The sequence below is a fragment of the Monodon monoceros genome, unplaced genomic scaffold, assembly GCF_005190385.1.
Source record: "Monodon monoceros isolate NGI ecotype Baffin Bay Population unplaced genomic scaffold, NGI_Narwhal_1 Super_Scaffold_8, whole genome shotgun sequence".
Taxonomy (NCBI): Eukaryota; Metazoa; Chordata; class Mammalia; order Artiodactyla; family Monodontidae; genus Monodon; species Monodon monoceros.
Window position 1 is genome coordinate 71,589,127 of NW_021703785.1, and position 16,672 is coordinate 71,605,798.

Consider the following 16,672-nt stretch of genomic DNA (forward strand, 5'->3'; position numbering starts at 1 on the left):
CCGACTTCAGCAGTCATCTTGAGGATTTATTTGAAATCAACAAAGGAACAAGGCTGGGGCCTCCCTGGTGGCGCAGTGGCAGAGAGTCCGCCTGCCGATGCAGGGGACATGGGTTCGTGCCCCGGTCCGGGAGGATCCCACGTGCCGCGGAGCGGCTGGGCCCGTGAGCCGTGGCCGCTGAGCCTGTGCGTCCGGAGCCTGTGCTCCACCACGGGAGAGGCCACAACAGTGAGAGGCCCGCGTACCACAAAAAAAAACCCCAAAGGAACAAGGCTGATTTCATGCACTTTTCGGAGCCATGAGGATCCTGCGGTTCTTCCCAGTGTTTGCACAACCACCAGCTGGGAGGGAACTGGAGATGGGATCTAAGGCACAGGCCCGCTCCGGGAGGTGGAGTTCCCAAAGCCGCAGAGGACCAGCTTGAAGTAAGCTCCTCCATGTTTAAGATGCAGCCCCATATCTCAGCTTGAAGGAGGAAAAAGCCATCATTACTGTGTCCACGTGATTAGGTTAACACATTCTTCAAAAGACTGAACAGTGGAGAAATACGAGGGAACTATAGCCAACGAGCAGGCATTTAATCCCAGCACACTGTGACCCAGAGACAGGAGGAAACAGTCTGTGCTCTCCACGATGGTCGAGCAGCATCAACGGTCTAGATATGCACCCCAGGGGTCAGGAGGTTGGGTATTTTCCTTCACTTCAGGGCTGTCGTTGTGGAGTGGACATTTCTTTCAGCCTCAGGCTGCCGGGACAGGAACTACTAAAGAGGTCAGGAGTCTCTGCTGAAATGTACGGTCCAGAGAGGAACGGGCTGGATGTGGCCGAACTGCTGGAGGCTATGTGCTGCTGACCGCAGGGACGCTCCCGGCACTTCACCTGGCAGCAGTGGTCCTGGAGAGCCCTGGACACAGCCCCGGAGGGCAGCGGCGGTGAATCCCTGACTCCCCCTGACCTTAAGTAGCTGCTGAGAGAGGGTTCCAGCACCTTCTGGAAGAGGGGAGATCAGTATAGGAATTGCAGAGAACGGATGCTATGAGCACAGCCATCCTTGGGCACGGGATGGCATTAGAAAAGGACATGCAGCAGATGCAGAGTTGAGGGAAAGAGATTATTATTATAAAATCATTGAGACCCATCTGTCAGGAATGACATCTCACCTGGACGACAGAAAGCCCAGCCCGTCCCACAGCTGGAAAGGAAACCCAAACCGCAGGACAGGGCCTCGTAACTGCACAAGATCGAGGCAACAGAGAAACCCAAATACACTGGTGGTTTCTCCTCCATGCGGCTTCCAAAGGGGTGGCAGAGGTCTAGGGCTCCACTGAAGGTCAAGCACCAGGCAGGCCTTCGTGCCCAGCGGACCCTGTCGACAAGATGGGACGGCGGGTCGACCACACCACTGACCTGTGCGATGGCGTAATCCGAGTTGTTGGTGGCCTGCATGCCCTCGTTGCCACTGATGCCCACACCCACGTGAGCCGTCTGGATCATCCCGACGTCATTGGCACCATCCCCGATGGCCAGGGTGATGGCCTTCACCCGCTTCTTCACCACATCCACTATCTCCGACTTCTGCAGAGGGGACACTCTGGAGGAGAAGAGAGAGGAGTTACGACTCTATGCGTCTTTCCAGAGGAAACAGCTGTAATCTACATTTCACTGCATTAAAAGGGCAGTTACTGGACAATTTCCAAATTCAATACAGACGTTTTAGGCTCATGTGCAAAGAAGCTTTCAGAAAACAGTAGCTTGTGGCTTTCAAGTATTTGCCAACTTCACAGATGAAACACACAACTCAGACTAACTTCAAGCACAGCCCGTTGGTAATCGCGCCGCTCAGCGGGAGCCATACGTGCAAACTCCTCCTGGGCACGTGTGCCCTCCCGAATGACCAGGGCAGCTAAGCTGGTTACAGAGGTCTTAGGATGTATCTTCCTGATAAATCAGAAAACTAGCACAGACCCCAGCTTGGCTTTGCCATCCGTCATACGTAACCCAGGGCTGGCAAGGGAATTTTCTATAAAACCTGCTTTCAGAGAAGGGAACGAAAACTGGCAGGGCTTGAGAAGTGCAGAAAGAGGACTGGTGTGAGAGGAAAGAAGACAGACTCCTCCATCCCTAGCCCAGAGATAGAGGCAGCGTTTGAAGGGCAGTCCCCAGGGCAGCAGGTCTATAAAAACTGAACTGCGCACAAGCATGGCCCCAAAGGAGAAGGTGAAGTAGCCAGTACCTAAGAGGGGTTGTTTGCACAGCGAATCAACGAAGGTGGGCTATTTTCCATAAGCACCCCCTGGGAGGAAGAGCCAATATAAATCTACGGGGTCCAAAGCACAGCAGCGTTAATTATGAGAAAGTGTGTGTTCAGACTGTAAGACCAGATAATAAAACAACATGATAAAACCACTAGTGCATCAGGACTGACCTATTCTACATTTTAAATTGGTAAGCTGATGTTTGATCTGTGAAATTTACAGGTAAATCCCTAAATCAATCACACACTCACACACACACACACACACACACACACACACACACACACACACACACAGCAAAAGACCATTCTGAGCTTCCCGGAGACAGACCTCCGCACCTAAGTGTGGACTGCGCTTACAAGCTAGAAGGGGCCCTCAAAGACTCTCTCAGTAGCATCTTTCATATGGCCTCCAACCCACAGGAATACCTGTTTCCAACAGAAAACTTCAATTTTACCAACCCTGGAAGGAAACGTGTTTGGTGAGACAGCAAGCTGAACTCGCAGACAGGTATTCTGGAAGCCTTTGCTCGTTACAAAGAAATGAGGATGAACAAGTTGGAAAAACAGAATCTAAGTGTCGAAAGGGCTGTAGGAGCCACGTCATGTGACCTACTCTCGCTTGTATCATTTTCACAGGTATTTTCAATGATGGGTTGGAATTTACTGCCTCCTTGGGGAAGTTGCAACCACTGAAAAATTATTATTGCTTTTTTGTTGTTGATAAGCATAGTTAAAAGTCCTAATCGTGTCCTTCGGGTTAGAGCAGAACAAATGTAACTCTTCTTCCAGATACTAACAAGGCTGAAGTATGATGACACCCATCACCCCTTTCCTCCTAAAGCCCGGTTTCTGTTGGTTCAGTTGGGTCCTCCATCCGTCATTTAACAGGCAAGCTGCAGAACTTAAAAAGAGCTTCATGGAGGGTCTTCTAGACAGCCGAGAGCAGAACAGAGCAGACCGCCATCTCTCTGGTAGCAGATGACAGACCTACTTTAATGTAGCCTGAAAGGAAATTACTGGAAGCTTTCATTGTTTATCCCTGAGCTTCCAGTCGACTACGTGAAAGCAATTAAACAATGTTAACATACAGGCGTGTAAGCTCTGTCTGCTCCCTCCAAGTGCACGCAACTGCTACCTGGATCCAAGTAAATTTCTTATTGGCAGACGCAGCCGGTAATTCTCATTTGCTACACAAATGTGATTTCTCGTCCCATTGTTGAACTCGATAGAAGCAGAGATCAAATGTGGTACAGAGAAAACAGCAGAGGATTCAAATTTAAATGGCTGAGCAGGACCTTTTCCTGGGCCCCCTACTAATGATTTAAACAGGGAAATAATTCTACGAGTCCTTGTCTTTCATCAATGAAATGGGGAAAATGATAACCACCCACCTCATGAGATGGTTGTGATGTAGCTATGTGAAGCCATATGTTACCTAGCAGGTGTGAAACAAATGTCTCCTACCTCACCCAAAAATCTCAATTATTGGAAAAAATAAACGGACACACCTGAGAAGTGCACGCCATCTGACCCATGATTCCCAGACCGTGTGTGTGCGCCCCAAAGGGGTAATTACCAATGTCCAAGGGAAGCACAGCATCTGTGGGGCGGTACAAAACACCAGCTGGAAAGAGCTCACAGTTTCAGCATTAGCTCACACTACATCCCTCTTTATGATCTAGCTTTGCGAAGCTGAGTGTTCATGGACGCTGGGATACAAAGCAAATGCCCCAGGAAAGGTCACTGTGGAACAGGAAGTGAGGAGGGCAGCACCCATGCTTAGGTCAAGGTTTGAGAAACTGAACAGTGCCCTACAGGTGCCCCCCACCTTACCATCGGAAATGGTTATGGTCGCTTAAGGATGAAAGGAATTAAGTATCGTCTCTTTGCATTTAGGTGCATTCTTGTTTCAAACGTCTGCTCAGTGGTTAGGACAGAATCCTTCTTCAACTGTTTGACTTTACCTACCCAAGAGTTAGAAACTGTTCCGTTTTCGTCTGGCCTAGGGGCTTTACAAAGCAACGAGGAAGACACTAGGGTACTGTGAATGCAGGGACTCCGGGGATCTCTGCGTTCATCGTGCCTCTCCGTGATGACATCAATCACTCTTCAAGGACAACTATTCACTCCTTGAAGTCTTGGGTTGGCCAAAAAGTTCGTTCAGTTTTAAGTAAAAATAAAAGACGTTTTTCACTTTCACCAACTTTACTGAACAACGTATTCATTAACCGAACGAACTTTTTGGCCAACCCACTAGAACTTCACCTAACAGCGCCATCATTTCATCCTGATCTCTGCTTCCACAAAGACATCACAAGGGAGCGTGAACAGACTCTTCAACAGCACTGGACTGGACTGAGGCTGCAGCTCCTTGAGATTCTAATGTGCCACCCAGATGACCAAGCAAGGTGACCAGGTGTGGTGGTCTGGAGAGAAGGGAGCCCAGGGGCAGACACCCAGCCATGCGAATATGGTGTTTTGGGAGGTTGGAGGGCCGAGGTGGTGGACCAGGGAAGGTGCTGAGAAAATCCGAGGTTGCAGCTGTCGCTTTTCATTTTGGGGTTTTAGCAGTAAGCCAACGTGAGACAGTAGCAAGTCCAACAGGCTCACTGCGCTTGCCTCTCTGAGATCCGTATCTCAGGTAGGTCCAGGGAAGTCCTGATGGCTTAAAGTAAAATCTATGCAAGTCCCAAAGCTGCCTTTTCCCAAAAAGCAAAGAGAAACCCTGACTGGGGTAAATAAACCAAGTCATATCCCAGTGTTTTGGAAGCATGAGATTCTCATCCACAATTCATTACGCCCTCAGCTGCAATGCCTCGAGAACACATAATTCTAACACACACGAGGGGTTCAAAACAGATGTCAAACAGCTAATGTTTACAGAACTGAATAGGCTTCACTACACTGAAGCCATAAGTAGTATTTTAGTAGACCAAGTTACCAGGAAGCAGTAACAGCTCTTTTTAAATCTTCATTTGTGACCTGGAATCACAAGCCACACTGAAGTAAGTAGCCCCAGTGTAGAATACATTCAACCCATCTAATAAGAATTCCAGACCATATCTGAGCCAAGCTAGGTGCTGGGTCACTTGTATAGCCTATTTGGGTGCATTACGAATAAAGATATCAACTCAAAGATCTTCAATCAACTGGAGAGGTATTCTACCCACTTTTTTAAGCTAACACAACAGATTTTAACATACAAAACAAATTTTCCTTCTGATTTAAAAATATTCAGTATCCTGGAGTCCCTCATTTTATGATACATGTTCCTGAAATTTTAAAACTCACTTTTAAAAGTTATTTCAAATATAACCGTTAAGTAAAACCTTTGGTAACTACTTTTATAAGATTAGCGTCCATGCACTAATTTATTTGATCTACAAAAGCCCTGGTCTCAGAGTGAGTTTTTCAATTCGGATTTGCAATATCACCAGAGTTTCTAAATTTTGATATTTGCAAAATCAAGCTTAACCAAATCCCTTCCCTTCTCAGCGCTCAGTTGCCCCATTTGTCAAAAAGGGGCTGGATCTCCATGACTGATTTGTAAACTGAGCTCAGATGAACCAGGGGTGTTACAAGGCTCTCCACCCAAGGGCACCCAAGAGAACTTCGACCAGGGCCACGACACTTACCAATCAACCAGACGCACTACACACGTCTACTAACTCGACTTCCAAACTTCTTTATTCCATGTGGACAGTCCTCATGACTGAAATGGACATCTGAAGACCACTGCCCGAGATCACTGAGTCTCAGTATTTAAGGGACCATCAGAACCACCTAGAAAGCTTGTAAAAGTACACATTCAGATTCGGGAAGTCTGGGGTGGGACCCAGGAATGTGCACTTTGACAAGTTCCGGGTGACCCAGATGCTGCTGTCCGTAGACCACACTGAAGCAGCCAGCGCCGTTCTGGACAGGATAACAAGTTCTCTCTCGCTCAGCGTTTTAGTTAGCTAAGTTTATATTTCCATAGCACAAGAGTCATGTAAAATTTTCATAGAATAACAAAATTAATTAGCAGAAACAGTGAATTTCATCCTCTTTTATTTCAAGCTTGACATACGTAGGTGGTTCTTTGCTTTTAAACCCCAACTAAGTACAAATTTGGGTTGGAATTTCCTTTAAAATAGCTTCCTGTCCGAGTGCCTCACATATGAGGGTGAGAGGGAAAAATACTAACCAAAATAAAGTATACAAGACTTCCTAGGTTTTTTTTTTTAATGATGCAGAAGCCAACATATATGATTTCATTTGTGAAAGTTTCTGTTTTTCCGTTAAAGATACTATCCCATGAAAGAGATTTCCTTTGATTAAAAAACCACTGATGGGCTTCCCTGGTGGCGCAGTGGTTGAGAGTCCGCCTGCCGATGCAGGGGACACGGGCTCGTGCCCCGGTCCGGGAAGATCCCACATGCCGCGGAGCGGCTGGGCCCGTGAGCCATGGCCGCTGAGCCTGCGCGTCCGGAGCCTGTGCTCCGCAACGGGAGAGGCCGCAACAGTGAGAGGCCCGCGTACGGCAAAAAAAACCAAGAGAAACAAAAACAAAAACACTGAAAAAAGCATTACACCTAATTTCTTATACGCAGTCGGTTATCCTGAATGTTTTAAAAATTGCAGCACCTTAAAAATTTCATACAGTTTAAAAAATTTAATATCATATAGAGTTTGTAATCTACAAACACCTAACATATGAGTCTAAAATCTAAAAATAACTGCACGATCATATACCTGTTTAATAAATGTTTCCATGGCTGCCTTACTAACGTCCCTCTGATCCCTGTGTTCTTTCTCTAGATATATCTGGTGCACTTACGTAGGGCCAGTGGTCCAGGCTTCTTGGACAGTTACCCTCTTCTGGAATGTCCAACATCTGTGCTCCGACCCAAAATGTGTAAGGCCGCCACACTTAAGCACATGTCCCAGTTTGCAGTGCATTTCACCATAGCCTGAAGCTCCAAAAAGCAGCCTGGGATGGGCCCCGGAGCCCAGCATTAAAGGCGGGACTCAGGGCAGACGGGTAGCAGGAGGATGGGGGCGTGTCTAGCGGAACCCAATTGGAGCCTGCGGGCTGGCTTATTTGTGGGCACAAAGAAGTGAAATTTAAACTCAATCACTCAATGGTTCTAGAGGAGACTGAAGTGCTCCCTCATCATAAAAACTTACAAGTAGAGAGGGGCTGTATTCTATTGGGTTGGGTTAACATCTTACGGAAAAACCTGAACGAACTTTTTGACCAACCCAACCCATGAGGAAGCCATGAGAGATGGTGCCTCGGAGAGACGCAACAGCTCAACGAGCACTCCAGGTTTTTTTCCAAAGAATACAGTGCCTGACCAAGAGGCAGCCTCACAAGTGGGGGCTAGTGCAGAACACACTCTAAAAAGCAGGATGGAAACGTGCAGAGGAAAATGCCGTCCACGAGCTGAAGGCTTTGAGAAAGTGGCACCCCACCCGAGGGGTCTTTCAGGGATGAGGGTTTCTAGCCGTGGCGGCTTCAGCAGTGAAGGGTTCTGTCCAACCCCAGCATTTCCTCTTAAGATTAAGGTGCTATGGAGACCCTCCAATCATTTGGTGTTTCTCTCGATCCTTAAAAATTTCAAGACCACATCTGAAATCGAGTGAAATAATGCTATCTGCAGCAACCTGGATACACGTAGAGATGATCATGTTAAGTGAAGGAAATCAGACAAAGAAAGACAAATGTCGTATGATGTCACTTATACGTGGAATCTTAAAAAAATGATACAAATGAACTTCTGTGCAAGACAGAAACAGACTCACACACTTAGAAAACAAACTTACGGTTACCAAAGGGGGAAGGTAGGGGGGGAGGGATAAAGGAGGAGCTTGGTATTAACATATACACACTAATATAATCAACAAGGACATACTGTAAAGCACAGGGAACTCTGTAATAACCTAAATGGGAAAAGAATCTGAAAAAGAATAGATGTATGTACGTGAATCACTTTGCTGTACACCTGAAACTAACAGAACATTGTAAATCAACTACACTCCAATATAAAAGTTAAAAACAAATTTCAAAACCACATCTGATTGGTAATATAAAAGGTGGGGTTTCCTACAAAATGCCATAGGACTAAAGTTACTATTCTTTCTCTAACCTCATTGGCTGCCTCATAAAAGAGCAGAAAGGATGACAGACCACATGGGGGGGCCACCAATGTTTCAAGGACTGATCCCCAAATTTTCTAACAGGTGTACTTATTTCTATGAACTCTATATTTTCAGTATGATTGGCCACATCCATTCTGTGGGATGTGTCTGTTCGTCTCTTAGATTTACCTTTCCTTCCTTCACATCCTGCCCGTCCCTCACCCCAGCCTCACTGCCAATCCACGATTCATACGGTGGGCTTTCAATCAACGGGAACTAACTACCACAATCGTGATTCTAAGACTAATTACATCCCTAACCGTAACTATGAACAAGAGGAAAAAAATATAGTTCTACTCACACAAAAATATGTTAACTTCCATGTAAGTAACAGACCTAGAAACATGGTGAATGAAAGCATTCCCAAAATGACCAGATGCCTGTATAAGATCTAAACTCACCACCCTCGGAAGCAGATAAAAACGCCCCACTTTTCCTGTGGTCTAGGAACGGACACTGTTTGCAAACTTCCTGACCAAACAAGCAAATGGTCTTGATTCTGTTTTCTACTAACATCCTTGGAAACATTATAGGCTTATTACAGGCTTTTTGTGACAGCTCTTAATGACATATGGCTGGCAACGCTCTCTGGCATTGGGCTCTCCTGGGAAAGGCCAGCACGTAAGCCTGCTCTCTTTCCCCGGCCTCTCTCAATCACGATGCTTTGACTATTATAAGCCAACAGTGAGTCCCTGAGTATCATCTTGCATAAGCACTTTGAAGGCGTAGCAGACACGGGCTTACCCAGTCTTTACAGATGGTCTTGGGGATGCCGGGTGGCACAAATCCTCCAAAGTCTTTCTATTTAAGCACCTCACCGTGTATTTGCTCTTTGCACAAGGATTTAAGTCTGAAATCACACTCTATTGCAATCTCGAATACCTCAGTACCTTTGCCCTGTTAATAACTATTCAACTCAGTGGTTAGTAGAGTAAGCGCTGAACTTGCTGATTGAATAAAATGATGGCCTGTATCTCATTACTGGCGATGAACATCTGCATGAAATAACTACGAACCCTGATGCGATTCAGCCAACCCTATGAAATACAGGCCAACATGCCACTGGATTTGCTGAGAAATGAATCTAAGGGCCCAGATCTACCAATGGCCCTTTGGTACGGCTGAAATGTACAAGTGCTGATAACATTTCCGGTATTTTGCCAGTTTCAGCCATAGGGCGGCCTCCCTTTGATCACACTGAAGGTTGAGTGCATACTACGGGCGCAACAGGACGATTCTGACTGCGCTGGGTGGGGCAGGACGCAGACAGATGCCCTGCCATCTTGCTTTATATCCCGGTGGAGCAATTCTGTGGTCATTTTAGGAACTTAATACGGAACTTAATACATATATGTGGGCATATATTAAATTCAAACTGCAGAAAGCTTAAGATTTCCATGGCGTCCTGTAAGTGCAAAGATGATTTTCAACATGGTCTAAGTATTCATTTTTCAAAAATATTAAGGGTAAATGATTCCACACTCCAGAAAAGACTCTTTAGGTATAACTCAACTTTCAAAAGCAGCAGTTGAGTTCATCTTCAAGCTCTATCAAAAAGGGGGAGGAGAAGAAAGGGGGAGGGGGACAAGGGGAACGAGAAGGGAGGGGGAAGAAGGGTGGAAGCAAAAGAGACCTTGAGCGGCTTTAAAAAAATACCATTTATATAAATTTGCCACTATAACAATATATTAACCTTTACTACTAATAATATCCTCGTTGTTTAAAAGGTTCATTTACCTCATTCAATGTTTAATATTTAAGAATCACATAAAGTTTGAAGGGGTCCCTGATATCTCAGGGCTGTACACACACATGCACTGCACAAAATACAGTCCTGATTCTCCTACGTTTGGACCTTGAAAAACAAACTCGCTCGTGCACTTTCACTGGGATGAATCACCCAGCGTTTAAGGGTGAAGAATTTTAAGACCAGATCTTCTAGTCATCTGAAGTCATCCTAATACAGCCTCTACATCTTGATTCCAAACTCTAAAAATTTCCTCAACAAACAGGAATTTCAAAGGGAAGGATGCTACCAACTGAGATGAAGCAATCTATTTATCACTGACCTCAATGACTACGTGCCGGGTGACGCCCCCCCCCCCAGCCCCAGCCTCAGGGGTGCAGACCAACCATCTAACGCTGCGAGTCGAGAGGGAACTTGATCCTCCTTATTAAGTGAACAAAAACCCTTATAACCTGATCCTGCGCCACGGCCGTAAATGCTCTCGGTAAAGGGAGGACACCCCGTCTGCTGAAGATCAGCTTACTCTGCAATTGAGAATGGGCCCCCTTTGAAATCAGGATACCCTGCTTGGGGGTTCAGAATTTATCATCCGTACTTGCGTCCGTGACAATTTTATCACGTGTCTGGGAAACAGAGCAATTCAAGGGGCACTCAGACAGGAGGCTGGCTTCTGAAAACCTAACATCTCCATTAAATGGTGTCGAATCGATTAAGATCTGGGCAACCGCATTTTATAAAAACTTTACTAGGTTGTATGTTGTGAATTACACACAGTTTTATATTCACCGACGTCGACTGGTTATAGACTCTGTTTCTTCCTGTACTAGGCTCAAAAGAACGGCGCAGCCGAGGAAGGCTGGGATTTAAATAAAAGATATTGGATTCTCCTGTTCCCAGGCTGCAACAGGGATCAGAATAACACATTTAAATACCTTAATGTTTTTAGCACAAAAAGCATGAATCCGATACTCCGCTTCCTTGAAATGCTTTATTAAGGCCCCCAAGACCCTCTCAGGAGTGTCTGCCTTCCTTGAAGTTAACATACATTTACTGTTCCCCACTGTAAATTTCACTACTGTTTCAAAACAGCGTGCCTGGCCTCTGCTGCGGGGCAGGTGGGTACCAGAAACAGAGCCCAGAGGAAAGGTGAGAAGGGCTTGAGTTTTGATGTTGTGGAGCAAACTTGTGGCTCCATCAGGACCGGGCGGCACGAGCTGATGCAACGCTGAAAATGAATGACGAGCAAGGCGCTTAAGGGAATGATCTTAATTACACCTGCCCTTCACCTGTCACCGGTGCCTGGAACAAAGGCCACCTGGTTACCAATCCAACAAGCAGGCCAAGCTGTAACTACCCGCACTCTGAAAAAGGGGGCAGCCTGTCCACTGCCGACCTTCACCCCAGTCCCAATCCAAACAGCCAGGAGCCCTGAGAGCCCCGGGGATGGCGGTAGCCAGTCTAGGTTCTAACATCCGGGGAGTTAGTGCACAGATTAATGCCTCTCTCTTTTCCATTCCTTTATTTTTTTTATTTCGAAGTGGGATTTGTTGCGTGGGAATGGAGGTAAATTAAACAAAGCTCTTTCTTCCAAATAGCATAGACCCTTCTCAAAGCTAAAGCCTATATGACATAAAAGCCACTAATTCTTGGTGTCGATAGCAGGAAAGGATAATGCTTTTCTGTTTCATTACCACCCACGTAAGACTGTTAAAATCAAGAGGTACGTTTGTCCCAACCCATAGAACATACAACACCAAGGGTGCACCCTACCGTCAACGATGGGTTCTGAGCGGTTATGACGTGTCCATGTAGAGTCACTGGTTGTGACAAAGGTACCGCTCTGGCGGGGGATGGTTGTTGATAGTGGGGGAAGCCATGCATGTGTGGGGCAGGGGCATAGGGGAATCTCTGTCCCTTTCCTTCAGTTTTGCTTTGAACCTGAAACTGTTCTAAAGCATAAAGGGACTGGGGGAAAAAAGGAAAGAAACAGCAGCATTCTACCACTCCCCAGACCGAACACGAAAATCAGTCGTGATGGTTCTGGACATCTGCTAAAGTCCTGGACAGTGGCAGAGAGAGATGGCCAGCCATCAAGCACCCGGGGCAGCAGGTCCTGGGCTGGTGGGCACACCGGCATAGTGACCACCCACACGTGGGTCTGTGTAAAGAGAGGACACGAAATCCAATACACCTTGCACCCCCAGAAGAAATGAACTATAAGAGCAGCCCGCTGAGTCTATCACAGGCTTAATCTGTAACTTGGTCTTCTAACTGATCAAGGCCATTGTAATGGTGCTTCTTCGGATAAAGTCTGGTCTGAAACGCAGTCAGCTGTGTACTTCTGTCTCCATGACTGGGCTCTGAGCTACCCGGTGTTAGGGACTTGCTTTACTCAACTTCAAATCCCACTGCACCAAACACAACAGGTAACAAACAAGTGTTTGTTGAATTACCCATTTCTTAAATGATTTTTTTGGGACTTCAAACATAGGTCCCAGGACTTCCCTGGTGCTGCAGTGGTTAAGAATCCACCTGCCAATGCAGGGGACACAAGTTCAATCCCTGGTCCGGGAAGATCCCACATGCCACAGAGCAAATAAGCCCGTGCGCCACAACTACTGAGCCCGCGTGCCACAACTACTGAAGCCTGTGCACTGAGAGCCCGTGCTCCACCACAAGAGAAGCCACCACAGTGAGAAGCCCGCGCGTAGCAACGAAGACCCAACGCAGCCAAAAATAAATAAATAAATAAACACATAAATAAATAATTTTTTAAAAAACACAGGTCTCTTTCTCCTCCTTCTTAATTATAATGAACAGTTTTCATTTCGTGTTCAAGGACACACTTGTCATACTAAGTGAATAATGATCATCTTGCAGTTTGGTTAAAGAAAATGCAAGATTAAGAGTATTCATTCGCCTGTTCAGAGAAGCCCAAATCATAACCTTTGGTTCTACCTGGTACGTTTCAGAGGGGATGAATTCAGGAACAGCCACGTGTATGGGGTTACCACATTTTGTAACCTCTTGTACCACTGCCTAAATATCAAGGCTGCTGTTTACAGGCTGGTAAGTGGGGTCGATGCCACCAGCACCTGCTACATCCACCTCGTCTGGTGGGACCACGCCGCGTTCAGGGCAGAGCACCGGATGCTGAGCTCGGAAAGGGGACCAAGGCAGAGCTCCCCAGACACCTGACCGAGGGGTTAGGGCTGGTACCAGATCGGGGGCGGGGGGGGGGCGTGGGGTTAGAGTGAAGAGAGTTCCAGATGAGAAACCTGAGATGTACAGGGGGGTGCTCCTAGAGAGGGGCTCCCAGCTCTACGCAGACGGCTCTGAGTACTCGGCCCGCAACAGGGAAGGAACCTTATGATTCCACCCAACTCACAGCCCAAAATGGGACTCACTGGCCAAACTGGGCCCCCAATCAAGGGAATGTGACAGAGGGGGCGGCTAGAGCAGCGTCACAGTGAGCAAAGTCACAGCAGACACCTGCTGTCTCCCCTTCATTTTCACACACACACACACACACACACACACACACAGTCTCATTAAACTGAATTGGTACACACTACAGATAGAATCTAAAGCAGCAATACCTTCGGTGTCGTAATTTTTTTTTTCAAGCAGTGTAACAAAAACCCAACAATGTTACTTTGTCCTCTGGTTCTCAGTTTCCTGTCTGTACTTTGGTGGGTTAGTAGGGTGATAGATAAAGGGTATGGGGTTTCTTTTTGAGGTGATGAAAATGTTCTAAAATTGACTGTGGTGATGGTTGCATATCTGTGAATTTACTAAAAACCATTAATTGTACACTTTAAAGAGGTGAACTGTATGGTATATGAAATTATATCTTCTATAACGCTGTTTCTTTAAAATAAAAAAAAAAAAAGAAATTCTCACATATTGAGGTCTGCGGAAGTCATTCTGGCTTTACAGGAGGTAACCTGAATTTGATGCTGACTGAAACAGCCTGTTTGTGGTCTATCAGGGACACGCTGTACGTCTGTTTTAATGATTAAAGAAAAGCACACATTGACCAAAAGTAAAGCATGTCCACGTTCAACATAAAGATTAAATGCCCCTCCTCCTGGGACGCCAGCGCTGGTCCTCCTTTGATGATAAGCCTCCCTTCCCTGGTGCCAAGGCCGTGCTGACTCGCGGTGTACGTGCTGCTCTGTTTTTGGAAACCTTGAAGAAATGTCTCCCTGACTTGTTGAACGTCCTTTGTTCTGACAAGACGTAAAACTGTGCTGAAAACCCTGCTTCTCCAGAGAAGTTTCTCAGAGAAATCTAGGAAGCTGGCTTCTGGGCTGTAGTCCTCAGTCTGGATCAACAAAAACTCTTCTGTTTTTATTATTGATTGTTCATTGATTATTTTCGCCAACAGAAGCCTCTGTGGTCCTGTGGTTGCTAAGAAAATTCCACCCTTCCTTGGACAGGCACCTCCCCATCCCCTGGAGTCTGTTCTCTTCCCTACAAGTTTTCGGGGTTCCCATGATTAAAGCCGTGGGGAAGGGAGCTCCAGCGATGACCACGTGTGAATGAATGAACGTGAGAGGAATCAGATGACAGGGCCTAAATGGGGTCCTGGCCTCTGCTCATCCAGATGGACGACCTCCCTGGTTCTGTTTCTCCTCCTCTGTGGGAAACAGTGAAGAGTTCTATCGCTCCTCACGCTCTAAAATCCATACTTTTAAGTTGAAAGCAAAAATATGTGACTCTAATAACAACAAAAAGCATAAAAACAGTATAGGAGCAGCAAGTGGTGATTTAGGAAGTACCGTTCGCTCATCAGTAACCTTCCCTACACTGACGATTCGTGTCACCCTCACCGCAACACTGAGAAACCGGCACCAGTATCCTGACCATCTCAGGGGTGACGAGGCCAGGCTCAGGAAGATCAACACGTGTGCAGGGTCACAAAGCTAACGAGTGGCGGAGACAGGACTGGGCACAGCTGTCTACCTCCAGGGCCTGCCCACTCACCACCGTGTCCCGCTCTTGGCTACCTGGACACACATGCCTGGAATTCTCACTTCGTTCTGCTGAGCCATGAGGCCGGGCTACGGTCTCCACCCCCAACCTTGAGGACCCAACAGTGTTATTACTCTGTCCCCTGGTTCTCAGTGTCCTGCCTGTAATTTGGGGGTGTCACCACTGCCATCGGCCTCACAAGACAGCCATGAAGACTGAAGAAATGCTAACGTGGATAAGCATTCTGAAAGGTAGGAGAAAAAGCCCGTATCTTAGTGTCTACCTGACTCTTGGACTCACCGCCAAGCACCAGCAACACCCCTCTCCACTGAGGATGCCCCCGCAAGCTCTGCGCCAGTCCTGGCTGGGAACATCCTCTGTGAGCTCCTGGCTTCAGCGCCTCTCAGGGTCTTCAGGATGGAGATGGGATGAGAGTCAGAAGAAAATTTTGGCTGATGTGTCCTTGTTTGAATTTATCAGCCCTTCCCTTAAAGTCCTGTGTTGGATTGTTTCCGTGTATAATTTAGTAGAGGGTTTCTTTCTGTACCAACCCATTAAACGGTATAATAATTTACGCTAATTTTCATACCTACTGAATATGAATGTAAGTGAACACCAATAAGATTTCTAGTTCTTGGACTTCCCTGGTGGTGCGGTAGTTAAGAATCCGCCTGCCAACGCAGGGGACACGGGTACGAGCCCTGGTCCAGGAAGATCCCACATGCTGTGGAGCAGCTAAGTCCGTGCGCCACAACTACTGAGCATGCGCTCTAGAGCCCGCGAGCCACAACTACTGAGCCTGCACGCCACAACTATTGTAGCCCGCACCTAGAGCCCGTGCTCCGCAACAAGAGAAGCCACCGCAATGAGAAGCCCGCTCGCCGCAACTAGAGAAAGCCCGCGTGCAGCAACGAAGACCCAAAGCAGCGATAAATTAATTAATTAATTAAATTTTATTTAGTTAGTTATTAAGAAAAAATAATTCCAGTTGTTGCAGGGTGAAGATTAGGCCTTCCCTTTTTAAACTGTCCACACATCCAACCGAGTGTTCGGCCCACCAGGGCTGCAGCTCATTTACCCACGGGACTCGGGCAGCAGAAGCGGCTCCGGTGTGTGTTGTGGGGAGGGTAGGCACGCGGCAGAGAGCAAGTGAGGAGTGAGCCACCTCGTCACTGCCAGCACCCCTCGCTCAGTAGCTCTGTCCCTGGGGACGTGGGGAGCTAAGCAGCGGAGGCCTGAGTCTGAAGATGGAGCTGTAATAACATCAGCGTTTCTTGAATGATTAGAAGTGGGCAGTTAGCCCACTCCGTCCTCACGCCCTAAAACAGTGCCAGCTGTTCGCCAGAAGAAGTTACAAACACGACAACGTGCAGCCACAAGCACCACGTCCTCCTCAAGCGACGTCTCACACAGACGTGTGATTCTCTCCACGCACACCCCGACCCCAAAGCGCTCTTCCTCTTGCTCTCAGCTCCGGCGGCAGGGCAGAGTAGCAAACCATGACTCCG

General features: G+C 47.0%; 1 protein-coding gene across 3 annotated transcripts in view; it reads right to left on the reverse strand.

The window, feature by feature from the left end:
* The window catches only part of ATP8A2 (ATPase phospholipid transporting 8A2), a 477,972-nt gene that overhangs the window by 211,082 nt on the left and 250,218 nt on the right, over positions 1 to 16,672 (reverse strand). For all 3 annotated transcript variants that reach the window (XM_029210474.1, XM_029210475.1, XM_029210476.1), the window contains one exon: positions 1,408 to 1,591. In XM_029210474.1, the coding sequence (XP_029066307.1) occupies positions 1,408 to 1,591 (184 nt within the window). The remainder of the gene's footprint in view (positions 1 to 1,407; positions 1,592 to 16,672) is intronic.